A 14697-nucleotide genomic window follows, 5' to 3' on the forward strand; every position below is an offset into this window, starting at 1 on the left:
AAAAGTCATAAAAAGTCATAAAAAAGTCATAGTATAGCATGTTGAAAAAGTCTTAAAAAGATTTTGTTGAAAAAGTCATAGTATAGTATGTCGATTGAAGTCATAAAAAGGTCATAGTAAAGCATGTCGAAAAATGTCAGAAAGAGGTCATAGTATAGTATGTCTAAAAAAGTAATGCAAAGGTCATAACATAGCATGTTGAAAAAGTCATAGTATATTGAAGAAAAGTCATAAAAAGTCATAATATAGTATGTCTAACAAAGTCATAAAAGGTTATAGTATAGTATGTCGAAAAAAGTCATAAAAAGGCATAGTAAAGCATGTCAAAAAAAGTCAGAAATTCATATTCATTCATAGTATTTTAGTTCGAAAAAGTCATAATATAGTATGCTGACAAAAGTCATAAAAAGTCATAGCATAGCATGTCGAAAAAAAGTCATAAGAAGTCATAGTATAGTATGTTGAAAAAAAGTCATTTTATAGTATGTCGAAAATAGTCATAAAAAATCATAGTATAGTATGTCAAAAAAAGTCATAACAAGGTCATATTATAGTATGTCGAAAAAAGTCATAGTGTAGTATGTCGAAAAGAAGTCAGAAAGAGGTATGACCTTTTCTGACTTGTATATCGACTTGTATATCAAAAAAGGTCATGAAAGAGTCATTGTGTAGTATGTTAACAAAAGTCAGAGTATAGTATGTCAAAAAAAGTCAAATAAAACTCCTAGTAAAGTATGTTGAACAAAAGTCATAAAAAGTCATAGTATATTATGTCGAAAAAGTCATAAAAAACTCCTAGTATAGTATGTCAAAAAAGACAAAATAAGTCATAGTATAGTATGTCGAAAAAGTAATAAAAAGTCATAGTATAGTATGTCGAAAAAAGTAATAAAAAGGCACAGTAAAGCATGTCGAAAAAAGTCAGAAAGAGGTCATAGTATAGTATATTAAAAACAGTCATGAACGAGTCATTGTGTAGTATGTCGAAAACAGTCATAACATTGCATGTTGAAAAAGTCATAAAAAAGTCATAGTGTAGTATGTCGAAAAAAGGCATAGTATAGTATGTCGAAAAAGGTCATAGTATAGGATGTTCAAAAAAGTCATAGTATAGCATGTCAAAAAAGTCATAATATAGTATGCTGACAAGTCATAAAAAGTCATAGCAAAGAATGTCGAAAAAAGTCATAAAAAGTCATAACATAGTATGTTGAAAAAGTCATAGTATAGTATGTCAAAAAAAGTCAGTATAGTATGTTAAAAAGTCATAAAAAGTCATAGTATAGCATGTCGAAAAAAGTTTTTTAAAAAAAAGTCATAGTATAGTATGTCGAAAAAGTTATGAAAAAAGTCATTGTATACAAAACAATATGTCGACAAAATTATTAAAAATGGAATAGTATAGCGTGTCGAAAAAAGTCATAAAAAGGTCATAACATAGCATATTGAAAACGTCATAGTATAGTATGTCAAAAAAAGTCATAAAAAGGTCATACTATTGTATGTTGAAAAAAGTCATAAAAAGTCATAGTATAGTATGTGGAAAAAGTCATAATATAGCATGTAAAAAAAAATCATAGGTTAGTATGTTGAAAAAAAGTCATAAAAAAGTCATTATAACATGTCTCAAAAATTCATGAAAAGGCATAGTAAAGCATGTCGAAAAACGTCATGAAAGAGTCATAGTGTAGTATGTCGGAAAAAAAGTCCTAAAAAAGTCAGAGGGTAGTATGTCGAAAATAGTCATTGTCACGCCACCGCCTGCCGTGGCTTCCACACGGTGACAGTCTGGTGTGTGTGTGAATGTGTGGTGTGTGTTTTGTTTTATTTCTTCATTTTATTATGCTTGCCATGTGTTTGGTGTGTTTTGGTTTTCTGTTTGTCTGTGTTCCTGTTTCCACCTGCATGTTCCACAGAGTGTGGACACGTCCCCCCTGCTGACTCTCCTCACACCTGGCACCAATCCTAATCAGACCACCTGCTACTCATCCTGCTTCATTCAACTGCCTTCAAATACCAACCTTACTTTCCTCTCCCTGCATGATTGTTGCTTACCACTGAGTATGTGTATTCACCAGCTTTTGTCTAGTTTCTTGTTTTTGTATTCTGCTCCGTTTCCTGATGTTACTAACTGGAAGATCTCTGTCCTAGAAATAACCCACCTTCAGATCCTCTGCTGCCAATAACCACGCCATGCACTGGAACATCTTTTCTACAGCAACACTGAGGAAATCAGCCCAGCACCCCCTCTGCCAGCCCAGCCATCTTCGGACCCAGTACCCCTTCTGCCAGCCCAGCCCTCCTTGGACCTAGCACCCCTTCAGCCAACCCAGCCATCTTTGGGCCCAGCACCCCGCTGCCGGCTCACAGTCACTGCTTCAAATAAATAATTGTTTACCGCCTACTCCAGTCTGCGCCTGAGTTCTGTCCCCTACTCCTGATAGTCATGAAAGAGTCATTGTGTAGTATGTCAAAAAAAGGTAATAAAAGGCATAGTATAGCATGACAAAAAAACTCAGTATAGTATGTCGAAAAAAGTCATAGTATGTCAAAAGTTATTAAAAAAAGTCATAGTATAGCATTTCCAAAAAAAATTATAAAGTCATAGTATGTCAAAAAAGTCATAGTATAGCATGTAAAAAAAGTCATAGCATTGTATGTCGAAAAAAGTCAAAGTCCTAGTATAGAATGTTGAAAAAAGTAAGTATAGATTGTCAAAAAAGTCATAGTAAAGTATGTCATAAGTCAAATAAGTCATAGTATAGCATGATGAAAAAAGTCAGTATATGTTGTAAAAAGTCAGTATGCTAAAAAAAGTCATAGTATGTTGAAGTCATAAAGGTCGTAGTATAGTATGCTGAAAAGTGTCAGTATGTCAAGAAATGTCAAAAAGTAAAAGTATGTTGAAAAAAAAGTCTGTATACTATGTCAAAAGTCATACCATGTCTAAAGTATACTAGATTAAAAGTCATAATAGTAGGTTGAAAAATGTCAAAGTGAAAGTATAGTATGTTAAAGTCAGAAAGCTCATCGTATGTATAGGGTGTTGAAAAAGTAATAGCGTGTCAAGTCATAGCATGTCTAAAAACAAATTAAAAATAAAGTCATAGTATGTCGAAAGAATTGTCTTTAATGCAATGAGTCAAAACTACCTACTTTTAAAGGTGAACAGGTCATGAAACAGATGCAGACAGACTTCAAAATCCAGCTCAAAAAGTTTTATTCAGATTAAGAACAGACCCAGTCAGTCACAATGCCAACAGGAGGCTTAAACATAGGTGATAAGGGCAAAGCCATAACTGATGAATACTCCTCTTTCCACCTGACATTTAAGAAACAGCCAGAACATACAAGAATGCATCAACTTATAGGTTTAAGATTAGATGTTACACTCTAAATGAACAGCTGAAGCAGAAGAGCGCGTTTAGTTTAAAGCCTGTGTCATTGACATTTTCACTCCTTAGGACTATGAGTTTAGCTCTTGCTCTCAAGGGTGTGCTTGTCAAACAGGTACTCCGCCATCTTGTTGTTGTGGGCGTCCATGCGGGTGAGGTTGGTAATGTAGTCGCCCAGCTTCTTGATGGCCTCCACCTGCTCGTTCAGGTAGTGGGTCTCCAGGAAGTCACACAGCTGAGGACAGGACGAGAGAGTTAACACATAATAAATCCCAGAGCACATGAATTTGTCGTTTACCCAACCCCCTTAGCATTAATAATATTCATACTTACATGAGGGTCTACATGTTCATTGGCCACTTTGTGCAAGTCCAGCAGAGCCTGGTTGACATTTTTCTCCAGCTGCAGGGCGCACTGCATGGCCTCCAGCCCGCTCCCCCACTCATCACGCTCCGGTTTCTACAGAAGACATTCAATTATAGCGGACTGAACAAGCATTCTCATCAAGCCTTGTAGTCCGTTTATACACCAGCGCCTACTACTGCACTTCAGCCTCTGTTTTCATAATCTCAGGAGGCAATTATGGAGTAGGGCTGTGTAATTAGAGTATTAGGGGAAATTTCAGAGTTCTAGGCGTTTTCACGGTTTGTTATATATATATTTTTTTAAATTCAATAATTGCAACATATTTCCAAAGGTCAATGAGTAATTTGTTAAAGTTGTGATTTCAATAGTGACCAAAATAAATCGTGACTATAATTCTCTCCCCCCATCATCGAAGCAGCCCTATCACTGAGGAAATTCTCAGGCCTAACTAAGGCAAGCATGGAGCTGAATGATATCAAAATAGTATCAAACCTGTACAATAGAAAGTCTTACAGAATTTAAGAATAAGTGGCAAGTGCGTAACCCTAAATGAAGGACCAGTTGTCTAGTCTGTACGGACCTTGATGTCCTGGAGGACGATGCGTCCTCCTCTCTTGTTCTGGAAGGACAGCAGCTTCTCGGCGTGCTCCCTCTCCTCGTCGCTGTTCTCCTTGAAGAAATGGGCAAAGCCTGGCAGGGCCACATCGTCACGGGAGAAGTAAAAGGCCTGTGGACAAGTGACAAGAGAGGCAGGTTAAAAACAGTGATTACAGTAGCAGACATCACCCATTATTTAAAAATAAAGGTTGTGATAAACGGTAGTTATGCACCCCAGGCTGTGTTCAGGGCACATTAGTCATGGTGATGTTCTAAAGTCTACATGCAGTAGCTGGAATATCATGCGGTTAAAAAACAAACAAGCAGCCTAAGCATGAGACAGCATTTTTGACTCAATGAGGTGGGGCGGAGACTAATACACGCCTTATCTGGCAGGATAAACAACCGAGAAATTAAGGAACCAGCAGGCTACTATTGAAATACACAATACTTAACTAGCTATACACAACATGCAATTAACCATTTTAAAAAATACAATTTTATTTGAAATTTCTACTTTTAACACGAATGTCAGTCGTGACTGACATAATATAATATTCCATAAAGACATCACAATAGAAACATAACGTTAGCGTTACTATGAAAACAAGAAAGCGTTGTGTTTCTCACCATGGAAGTGTAGGTGTATGAGGCATACATCTCCATGTTGACCATCCGGTTGATGGCGGCCTCGCAGTCGCGGTGGTAATTCTGACGCACTTGGGACTCCATTTTTCGCTGGCGTTTCTTGTGTTTTTTTCTTAACAAAAACGGTACAAAAATAAAGCTTTACGTCGACTTTTCCAGTAGTGTTCAAGTAGTAGAGGTTATTTGTGTCCGGAATGCAGACTAAGGCAGAAGTAACAAGAGGGACGAAGAAAGAAGCTCCGTTCAAACACTGTTGAAGCAAGAACTCCTGTAGGCTTTCTTCCCGGTTGTGAAATGGTAGTGGAGTCTCTCCTTGTATTTATACTCCACGGCTGACCACGTGACAGACCTAACGTTACTCAATGCATTTCCGCCTGTCGCTGAGCTCAGAGAGCGCATGACGGACTAGTGAGGTTGCATTTTTCTCACCTCTTCATGGAAATCTAGGTTTCATATTTCACGGATTTATGACCTGCTGATAGCTGGTTTCCTGCAATGACGAAGCACTTTTGCTATCTCAAAAGACAATAATACTGCATTATATTGGAATTGAAATTCAAATACAGAATAGCTTTAGTGTGATGTAGGGTATGTGTGTAAAGGTGAATTGTGAAGTTGGCATTTCCCTTTATTGTACATATAAAAATAAAAAAAACTATAGGAAAGAGTACTTGTAGCCTTTACTTACACATACAGAAATCTTCTTCAGTTATTGTATAAATTGCAATACATCAGGCCATATTAAAATAAAAATTCTGTCCAAACTGTTCTATCTTAAAACAGGTGAACGCAAGTATTTCTGCTAATGACAAACATCATGGAGTCAGAAACACTGCAGAATATCTTCTAGTAATTGCTGGACAATAATTTGTTTCCATGCAGTTTCAGAGTCTCTGTTGGCGTTATAGTGTTCTTGAAATGTTTAGGGAGCTTGCACTTCTGGTCTTGCCTTTTTTTTTTCTATAAGCTGACCTAGCACTGGTTTGTTGGCTAATACTCCCCATACATTTAGGTAATCTATAGACCTTTGTTAGATTTAATGAAGTTAACTTTGACCCTATACAGGTAGCTACCATAAACTAAACTTGCTTTACCTTGTAAATACAGCAATATATATATATATATATATATATATAACTAACTGCTTATAATGTGTTTTTAACTAAGATGGCTTTAATTGCATTACTCAATACCACAGCACTGTAGCGAGACACTACTGAGTCTGAAAAGTCCAAGACATCCTATCATAGCCGAAACAACATGGGGACCAAGAAAATGCTGTGTTTGCAGTTGGTCTCTGAACAAAGTTGCCTTTCTTTAACAAAACGTGGGCTTCTAAAAGAGGCTCAATTCTGTTGAGATGGGACTTTTTTTATGAAACAAAACAAAAGATTGGACAGGAGTCCGGAGTGTAATTCCCACTGGTGTATGCAGTCTTACTAACTTAACTGATATGGTAACTACATGGAGGGAAAGACACGTGTGAAATTTTGTCCTTGTGTGTTTCCTCTCATGTCTCATGTCGAAATAATAATAATTATAATACATTTTATTTATATAGCGCTTTTCATGGTTCTCAAAGACACTTTACAATAAAGTAGCACATTAAGCACATTAAACGCAGGTGAAGCAATAAAACCAACACATAAAAACAAACATATTAAAAGCAGGTGAAACAGAATGACCACAGGGCTGACTGTGTCTGTCTGTATATAGTATGTGTGTATATGTGTCAGCTCTGGTAGACTGTCCTGGGTGTCTTCTGCCCCCTGCACAATGCATGCTGGGATAGGCTCCAGACCCCCTGTGACCACGAAGAGGATAAGTGGTTTAGAAAGTGGATGGATGGGACACTTACAAAAAACAAAAGTCAAGTGTGCCATAAATGCTTATGTCCTTTACCATAATGAGGCTGTGGAATAAAACATCAACTGATACTTATTATAATGTGCGAATAAGATAAGTGGCATGAAAAGGATGGTTTGGATGATAATGTTAATCAGACTGTAATTTGACTGTAATTTGTAAAAAAAAAAAAAAAAGTCTGCATACTCTGTTAATGATCAGCCTCCAAACATAGCCAAACATATCTGGTTCTAAAAAGAGTTACAACATTTTAGATTTGGGTTGAGGTTTGTCATATAAACCTGAATATGTTTTGTCTGTACCTTTAAGACAACATCATATTATCAGGCTATAATTAACTGATAGGGCGCCAGTGTAAGCGGAAAACTACTGGCAGGTAGTTTTCCACTTGCATGATGCCACAGGTGGACGTTAAAGGCGTGTCAGGACAAGTGCTAGGTTCAGCACCTGAGCCTAACACAAGAACAGTGGTTTAGTTTACATGACACTACACCCTGTATCCTACTCTGTATCCTGATACCTCATTTCCCAAAGTTCAAATGTAATCTTACCTGGACTGCTAATTTAATTTAGCTGGTAGCAGGTAACTGCTTATATCAAAAACCACAACCAAAGTACATACACAAATGTAGACGTACAAAATCTAAAATACAGTGTAAGTGTTAGTGTGAAAAACAAAAAAAAATCATAAAAATGAAATAAAAAGAAATACATACATTTGTGCGAAATTGTAGTAGTTATGTATCAGTTAAAACTATAGTAAGAATGTTTGCAGTGCTGGCCCAAAGAATTCTAATGTGTGGATCCTGAGTTGTTAAAGTCCATCGTCTTAGGTCTTAAAGAAGTTGCTTCCGTTAAGTTTAATGTCTCATTTTGCACACAGTAAGTGTGGGCGCCATGAGGGCGAGCGATATCTATCACTAAAAGAAACACTTCAGCAGTTTGTTTCTGCTGAAACATGGGACCAAGAGTAAAGAAAGCATCATACACACCTTTCATTTGACAGATATTCCACTGTAACAAATGGATTTCAAGTGTTAAGTTTGTATTTCAATACAGTTGCTGGAGGCAGGAGCAGCCCATGGAATGAAGAGCATTACATATGTGTGACTATGAAGCTGTCACACAGTTTCTACAGACCTATGTCCCTTTTATATATCTATAAGGTAGTATGAAAAGTTCTCCTCCAAATAGTTTGATCATGTCATATTTAAACATTTGTACAGTACAGGGTTCATACGCATTTTAACCAATACTTTTCCATGACTTTTTCATGACTTTTCCATTACTTTTTGTATTCCTGAAAATGTCAGTCGACATTATACAATAAGAATACAAATCTGTGTTAAAGTTTACCCTCAGAGGTTTAACAATAAAATTAATGACAATTTATGTGGTTCATAGTGGGATTCGTAATATCGCGTCCCGAATAGAACGTTGGGGTTAGGACGACGTGAAATACATTTATTAATCACATATTATTATGCTGTATATAAAAAAATTCCATGACTTTTCCAAAACTTTCTGGGTCTTTTTATATTGCAAAAACTTTTCCAGGTTTTTTCAAAACGTATGAACCCTGTAGTTAGCATAGCATCCAAAACTACTTAACATCATTGCTACATTGCAGCTGTCTGTGTAGTTATTATTTTTTTTTTTAGATGACTGGCCAATTACATGACACATTTTTTTTTTTTTTTGAGGAATGGCACTAGTTGTATCAACATGTGTTAATCTGGATAACATGTGGTGCGGTTGGTATGGCTGCAGTCCAAAGAGCCACCCTTTCATTTGAAAAACAACATGAATATTTATTAACTTCCAGGAACAGCTTGACTACTTTGCTGTCATCCTATCTGGTCTAACCCACATTCTTTACATTTAATTTTTCAGGAGGGCTTCATTCTAGAAACGTCTAGAAACTGGTGTGGTTGTCGGCTTCAGAAGCAGATGAGTGCTCTTACCTGGTGGACATTTTTCACAGAAGTCACATCTTTTTTTATTTTTTTTTATTTTTTTATTTTAAACACAAAACACACACCTCATGACATGGAAACATCACCTCCTCATCTGAAAACCCCCCACTCGTCATCACTCCCTATACAAAAATCAAGACAAAATGAAATAACAGCAATAGAATTCAGTACAACAAACAACAAACTGTAAACGACCCAAACGTATTATGTATATATACGCTATCACCGTAAGCACAGTGCATACATCTATCCTCCGTACATGGTATCCTAGGAGCCCTCCATAGAACTCAGGTACTTTCCCCATTTTTTCAAGTCTTGCAGAGCGCTTGTATGACATTTTTTCAAATGCTGCTACTTTTCGGCATCTCACAAGTCCATTCTTGGATTGAAGGTACCCCTCCGCCATACTCTCAGAAGAATCTGTCTTGGTATCATCATCTTGTGTGCTTACCTATCCTGCTTAAAATTGACCCATCTCCCAGAACAAATAATCTTGGGCTGAATGGAACCTGGGTCCCTGCAATCCGACATAGGTTATCATGTATCCCAGTCCAAAACTACTGGACCCTATCACAAGACCACAGGACATGGAGCCATTGGCCGTCCTCCGTCTAACATTTCCAACAGTTTGGTGTGTCTTTCAGACCAATTCTAAACAATCTGGAATAGAAGCGATGCATAATCTTAAACTGAATGAGGTGCACCCTCATTTTAATATTCCTACCGATTCTGTCCCACTCCTGGGACATGGGGAAATCCCTTTCCCATGTCTTTTGAGGGCTGACCAGGCTCCATCCCTCAGGTTCTGTATAAGCCTAGAATAATACCCACAAGCCTCATGATCTTTCCCAAAGTTCTTCAGCACCTTATCTAAACATTCTGATGTCTTCAGAGCTGAGGAACTGGATCCAAAAATCACCAATAACAGATGGCGATAGTTGCAAATATCTAAAAAAAAATTGGGACCAGGGCTTTCCAAAGTGTTGTACCACATTCTCAAAGGATTTCAATATGCCACCGAGATACAGATCCCTCAGTGTAACAATTCCCTTTTCCAGTCAGTCCCTCCATAAAATGGGAGATCTACTAATACATAACTTTGGATTCCACCAGATACTTGATGAGGCATTTAGATATGGATCCAGTTCAAACAGCCGGGCCACTTTGGTGCAAACTACTTTTAAGTGAGCAATTATCGGATGTGTTTTTGTCTTACCATATAATTCAACAGGCTTTGTAAGGGTGGTACTGGGGCAATAACAGATTACTCTATACAAAACCAGGATGGGGGAAATGACCAGTGGGCCAAATGCCTTGCATAGTAGTAATACAACATTTTTGGTGGACCCAAACCTCCTCTGTCAGTTGGTCTTTGTAATTTATCCAAATGTAGCCGGGTTTTTTTTTTTACCATTCTATATAAATGTCTTTAACCTGTCACACTTGTTAAAACATTACAGGAGAACCTCCAGAGAAAGATTGTATAAATCTACTGTAATTCAGCTTGGAACACAAACCATTGTTAGAACATTGACCGTCTGGCCATCGAGAGATTGAGAGTCGCTCATCTATTAATAGCACATGAGATTTGATTCAATAATGGATCTCTCGCTTTCATTGTGAATCTTGCCTTTAAGTTCCTTGGGTTGACAGAGTAAAGTAAATTGAAAAATGCAATGTAAAAAGTCATAGTATAGCGTGTCAAAAGTCATGAAAAAGTGTCAAAAATGTCATATTACAGTATGTCAAAATCAGTCATCAAATTTAACAGTATGTCAAAAAAAGTAAAACACTTCATTCTTGAAGTCATGTTGAAATAATCAAAACTGATTAAAAAAAAAGGTGAGGCTACAGTATGTCAAAATCTCAAGTATGACCAAATGAATGACTATCCAATTCAGTTAAAAATGTGTTAAATGTTAATCTGGGTCGGAAACATTACACCTTGGGGACTGGTGGCTGTCTCAAAATATTAGACATTTTTATGAGCTTATCCATTGTTCTATATGGCAGTGGACAAGTGAGCCTTCTTCAGCCAATTAAAATGCAGCTTTAAGCTCTATTCAAGAATTGCCATTTACTTGACTAACCGATTTCAGTTCTAAATAACAGCCATTCAAAGCCAGAACATCACTTTAAAAAGCTAACGCTCTGGTTGATTTAATTCAATGTGTCAATACTATCCATTTTATAAAAATAAATACAAAAAAGGGGGTAAACAGGTCATGAAACAGATGCAGACAGACTTCAAAATCCAGCTCAAAAAGTTTTATTCAGATTAACAGACCCATTCAGTCACAACGCCAACAGGAGGCTTATACGTAGGTGATAAGGGCAAAGCCATAACTGATGAATACTCCTCTTTCCACCTGACATTTAAGAAACAGCCAGAACATACAAGAATGCATCAACTTATAGGTTTAAGATTAGATGTTACACTCTAAATGAACAGCTGAAGCAGAAGAGCGCGTTTAGTTTAAAGCCTGTGTCATTGACATTTTCACTCCTTAGGACTATGAGTTTAGCTCTTGCTCTCAAGGGTGTGCTTGTCAAACAGGTACTCCGCCATCTTGTTGTTGTGGGCGTCCATGCGGGTGAGGTTGGTAATGTAGTCGCCCAGCTTCTTGATGGCCTCAACCTGCTCGTTCAGGTAGTGGGTCTCCAGGAAGTCACACAGCTGAGGACAGGACGAGAGAGTTAACACATAATAAATCCCAGAGCACATGAATTTGTCGTTTACCCAACCCCCTTAGCATTAATAATATTCATACTTACATGAGGGTCTACATGTTCATTGGCCACTTTGTGCAAGTCCAGCAGAGCCTGGTTGACATTTTTCTCCAGCTGCAGGGCGCACTGCATGGCCTCCAGCCCGCTCCCCCACTCATCACGCTCCGGTTTCTACAGAAGACATTCAATTATAGCGGACTGAACAAGCATTCTCATCAAGCCTTGTAGTCCGTTTATACACCAGCGCCTACTACTGCACTTCAGCCTCTGTTTTCATAATCTCAGAGTAGGGGTGGGCAATATATCAATCATGCTACCAGACTAGATATCGTCTTAGACTTTGGATATTGTAATATGACAGATGTGGTTTTTCCTGGTTTTAAAGGCTGCATTACAGTAAAGATGTTAATTTCTGAACACTGTTCTAGCTGCTTGTTTGCCTTTACACACTTAGTCATTACATTCACATTACTGAGGATCATTAAGCTAAAATTAATTGGGAAAGTAGCAATTGTCAAACATACAATATTGATAAAGGGAATTTAGTCAAATGTATTTTATTTTTCTCTTCATATAGCCCAGCCCTACCTCAGAGGAGTAGCTCTCATGGTAATGATTACTTGGGAAATAAATTTCATTCAGACCTAAATGTGACGCTATAAGATACATCTATATAATATCAATCCTGTCCAAGTCCTACAGAATTTTGAATAGGTGGCAAAGGGGAGGGAAGAAGACGTGTCACAACGTAGCATGTTAATCCTAGTTTTTGTACTAAAAATAAAAAAAATAAATAAAAAAATAAAAAAAAGGGGGGGGACCAGTTGTCTAGTCTGTACGGACCTTGATGTCCTGGAGGACGATGCGTCCTCCTCTCTTGTTCTGGAAGGACAGCAGCTTCTCGGCGTGCTCCCTCTCCTCGTCGCTGTTCTCCTTGAAGAAATGGGCAAAGCCTGGCAGGGCCACATCGTCACGGGAGAAGTAAAAGGCCTGTGGACAAGTGACAAGAGAGGCAGGTTAAAAACGGTGATTACTGTAGCAGACATCACCCATTATTTAAAAATAAAGGTTGTGATAAACGGTAGTTATAGAGGGTTTTCACCGACGTCACGTTCTGGGTGGTAACCTGGATGCGCGGCCATATTTGAAGTACTCGGCGTATACAACTGAATGGAGTAATGTGCACTTTGGATACTTCAATACTTTGTCTAAACAGAAAAGCTCATCAAAACGCGTCCAAGATGCAGAGGCATGGAAGGACTTGGACCACAAAAAAAAGGCACGATATTTTGAAAAATTACAGTTTACTGGCGGTGCAGATCCCTACAAGTTGGCTCCCTCTTCTTGGATCCATGGCGACCCGGTGATTCTTCCTTCAGTTGCATATCCCGATATAGTCAACTACATGGTTTTCTCGCCGACCCCATACACAGCGGAAGACCTTAAATCCTACAAGGGTTTGGAGGCTTATAACCAGATGTGTGTGGATGGGTGAGGGAGACCCAGTACCAAGTCATTAACGACCGTTGTGTTGTGAAAGCCAAAGTAAGTAATGCAATAACGTCTTTAATCAACCTAACCTTAACTGTATGATATTGGGATACTCAAGGTGTAGCCAAGTGACTCAATAGTAGTTTTCCAAATTTAAAGACCGAACAAGACAGTTTTCCCTCGTAGATCCTGGTTGAGCTTTGCCAACCACCTCATTTCCTCTGATAACTTCTGACATTCCTCTCCCTGGTTTTTAATAGCTTTTGGAAGTCGATAATATTCCAAATGTTTTTCTCGGTCTGACCTATTGGTACAACCTAAAATATGGCAATAATTAACCATTTTCCTTTCCGCACTGAAGTAGATCCGTTCGGGATCTACTTCAGTGCCTGTGCTTTGTGATGCCGAGTACCCCCAACATGGCGACTTCGGGTCTGATGACGCGCCGTGAAAACCCTCTATGCACCAAGGCTGTGTTTAGTCATGGTGATTTTCTAAAGTCTAGTCGGTTTAGAAAGACATGCACGAGTTTAGATCACGAGGGTAAAAAAAGAAGCAAAACAGGCTACTATTGAAATGCTGCAGTACTTAAAACACAACATACAATTAAGTTTGTTTCAATATTTCCTTTTAAGATGAACAACGTCAGTCACCCATTGTAGGTGGAGAATAAACTTCCAAGACATCACAATAGAAGCATAACGTTAGCATATGTAACGTTACTATGAAAACAAGAAAGCGTTGTGTTTCTCACCATGGAAGTGTAGGTGTAGGAGGCATACATCTCCATGTTGACCATCCGGTTGATGGCGGCCTCGCAGTCGCGGTGGTAATTCTGACGCACTTGGGACTCCATTTTTCGCTGGCGTTTTTTGTGTTTTTAATAACAAAACGGTACAAAAATAAAGCTTTTCGTCGACTTTTCCAGTAGTGTTGAAGTAGTAATGGTTATTTGTGTCCGGAATGCAGACTAGTTGAAGTGGAAAAACAGGACGAAAATAAGAAGCTCCGTTCAAACACTGTTGAAGCAAGAACTCCTTAATGCTTTCTTCCCGGTTGTGAAATGGCAGTGGAGTCTCTCCTTGTATTTATACTCCACGGCTGACCACGTGACAGACCTAACGTTACTCAATGCATTTCCGCCTGTCGCTGAGCTCAGAGAGCGCATGACGGACTAGTGAGGTTGCATTTTTCTCACCTCTTCATGGAAATCTAGGTTTCATATTTCACGGATTTATGACCTGCTGATAGCTGGTCTCCTGCAATGACGAAGCACTTTTGCAATCTAAAAAGACAATAAACTGCATTATATTATTCAAATACAGAATAGCTTTCGTGTGTTATGTATGTGTCTAAAGGTGGGTTGTGAAGTTGTAATTTTCTCTTTATTACATATACAAACAACATAAAAAAAACTACAGGAAAGATAGAAAAAGTGAATACTTGTAGCTTATCCCACATACAGACAAAATCCTCTTCTGTTATTGCATTAACTTAAATACATCAGGACATATTAAAATAGAAATTGTGCCCAAACTGGTTCTTATCTCAAAACAAGGCAAATATTTATGACAAACATCCTAGAGTCGGTAACGCTGCAAAATCATTTCCAATTACTGTACAATCTG

The 14697-nt window shown here is 38.0% G+C and overlaps 2 protein-coding genes across 2 annotated transcripts; both read right to left on the reverse strand.

Annotated features, from left to right (window-relative positions):
• Window positions 1-3203: 3203 nt before the first annotated feature.
• On the reverse strand, window positions 3204-5311 carry LOC144530303 (ferritin, middle subunit). The gene is made up of 4 exons (XM_078269810.1): window positions 4989-5311; window positions 4342-4488; window positions 3729-3854; window positions 3204-3630 (listed from the first exon to the last, which is right to left on the reverse strand). The coding sequence occupies exons 1-4, from the start codon at window positions 5088-5090 to the stop codon at window positions 3475-3477; spliced, it is 531 nt and encodes a 176-aa protein (XP_078125936.1). The 5' UTR covers window positions 5091-5311; the 3' UTR covers window positions 3204-3474.
• A 5790-nt stretch (window positions 5312-11101) lies between these two features.
• LOC144530152 (ferritin, middle subunit) lies at window positions 11102-14140 on the reverse strand. Its single transcript, XM_078269615.1, has 4 exons — window positions 13824-14140; window positions 12422-12568; window positions 11624-11749; window positions 11102-11525 (listed from the first exon to the last, which is right to left on the reverse strand). Exons 1-4 carry the CDS (start codon window positions 13923-13925, stop codon window positions 11370-11372), a joined length of 531 nt encoding a protein of 176 aa, XP_078125741.1. The 5' UTR covers window positions 13926-14140; the 3' UTR covers window positions 11102-11369.
• Window positions 14141-14697: the final 557 nt, after the last annotated feature.

The sequence above is a fragment of the Sander vitreus genome, chromosome 15 (genome assembly GCF_031162955.1).
Source record: "Sander vitreus isolate 19-12246 chromosome 15, sanVit1, whole genome shotgun sequence".
Lineage (NCBI taxonomy): Eukaryota > Metazoa > Chordata > Actinopteri > Perciformes > Percidae > Sander > Sander vitreus.

What these genes read in the sequence shown, in the direction of transcription:
- LOC144530303 (XM_078269810.1), bottom strand. Translation starts at nt 5,090, where the DNA reads ATGGAGTCCCAAGTGCGTCAGAATTACCACCGCGACTGCGAGGCCGCC. An exon ending in CATACACCTACACTTCCATG is followed by an intron (nt 4,489 to 4,988) that starts GTGAGAAACACA and finishes ACTTGTCCACAG; the next exon opens with GCCTTTTACTTCTCCCGTGA. An exon ending in ATGAACATGTAGACCCTCAT is followed by an intron (nt 3,631 to 3,728) that starts GTAAGTATGAAT and finishes TCCTGTCCTCAG; the next exon opens with CTGTGTGACTTCCTGGAGAC.
- LOC144530152 (XM_078269615.1), bottom strand. Translation starts at nt 13,925, where the DNA reads ATGGAGTCCCAAGTGCGTCAGAATTACCACCGCGACTGCGAGGCCGCC. An exon ending in TCGTCCTCCAGGACATCAAG is followed by an intron (nt 11,750 to 12,421) that starts GTCCGTACAGAC and finishes TGTCTTCTGTAG; the next exon opens with AAACCGGAGCGTGATGAGTG. An exon ending in ATGAACATGTAGACCCTCAT is followed by an intron (nt 11,526 to 11,623) that starts GTAAGTATGAAT and finishes TCCTGTCCTCAG; the next exon opens with CTGTGTGACTTCCTGGAGAC.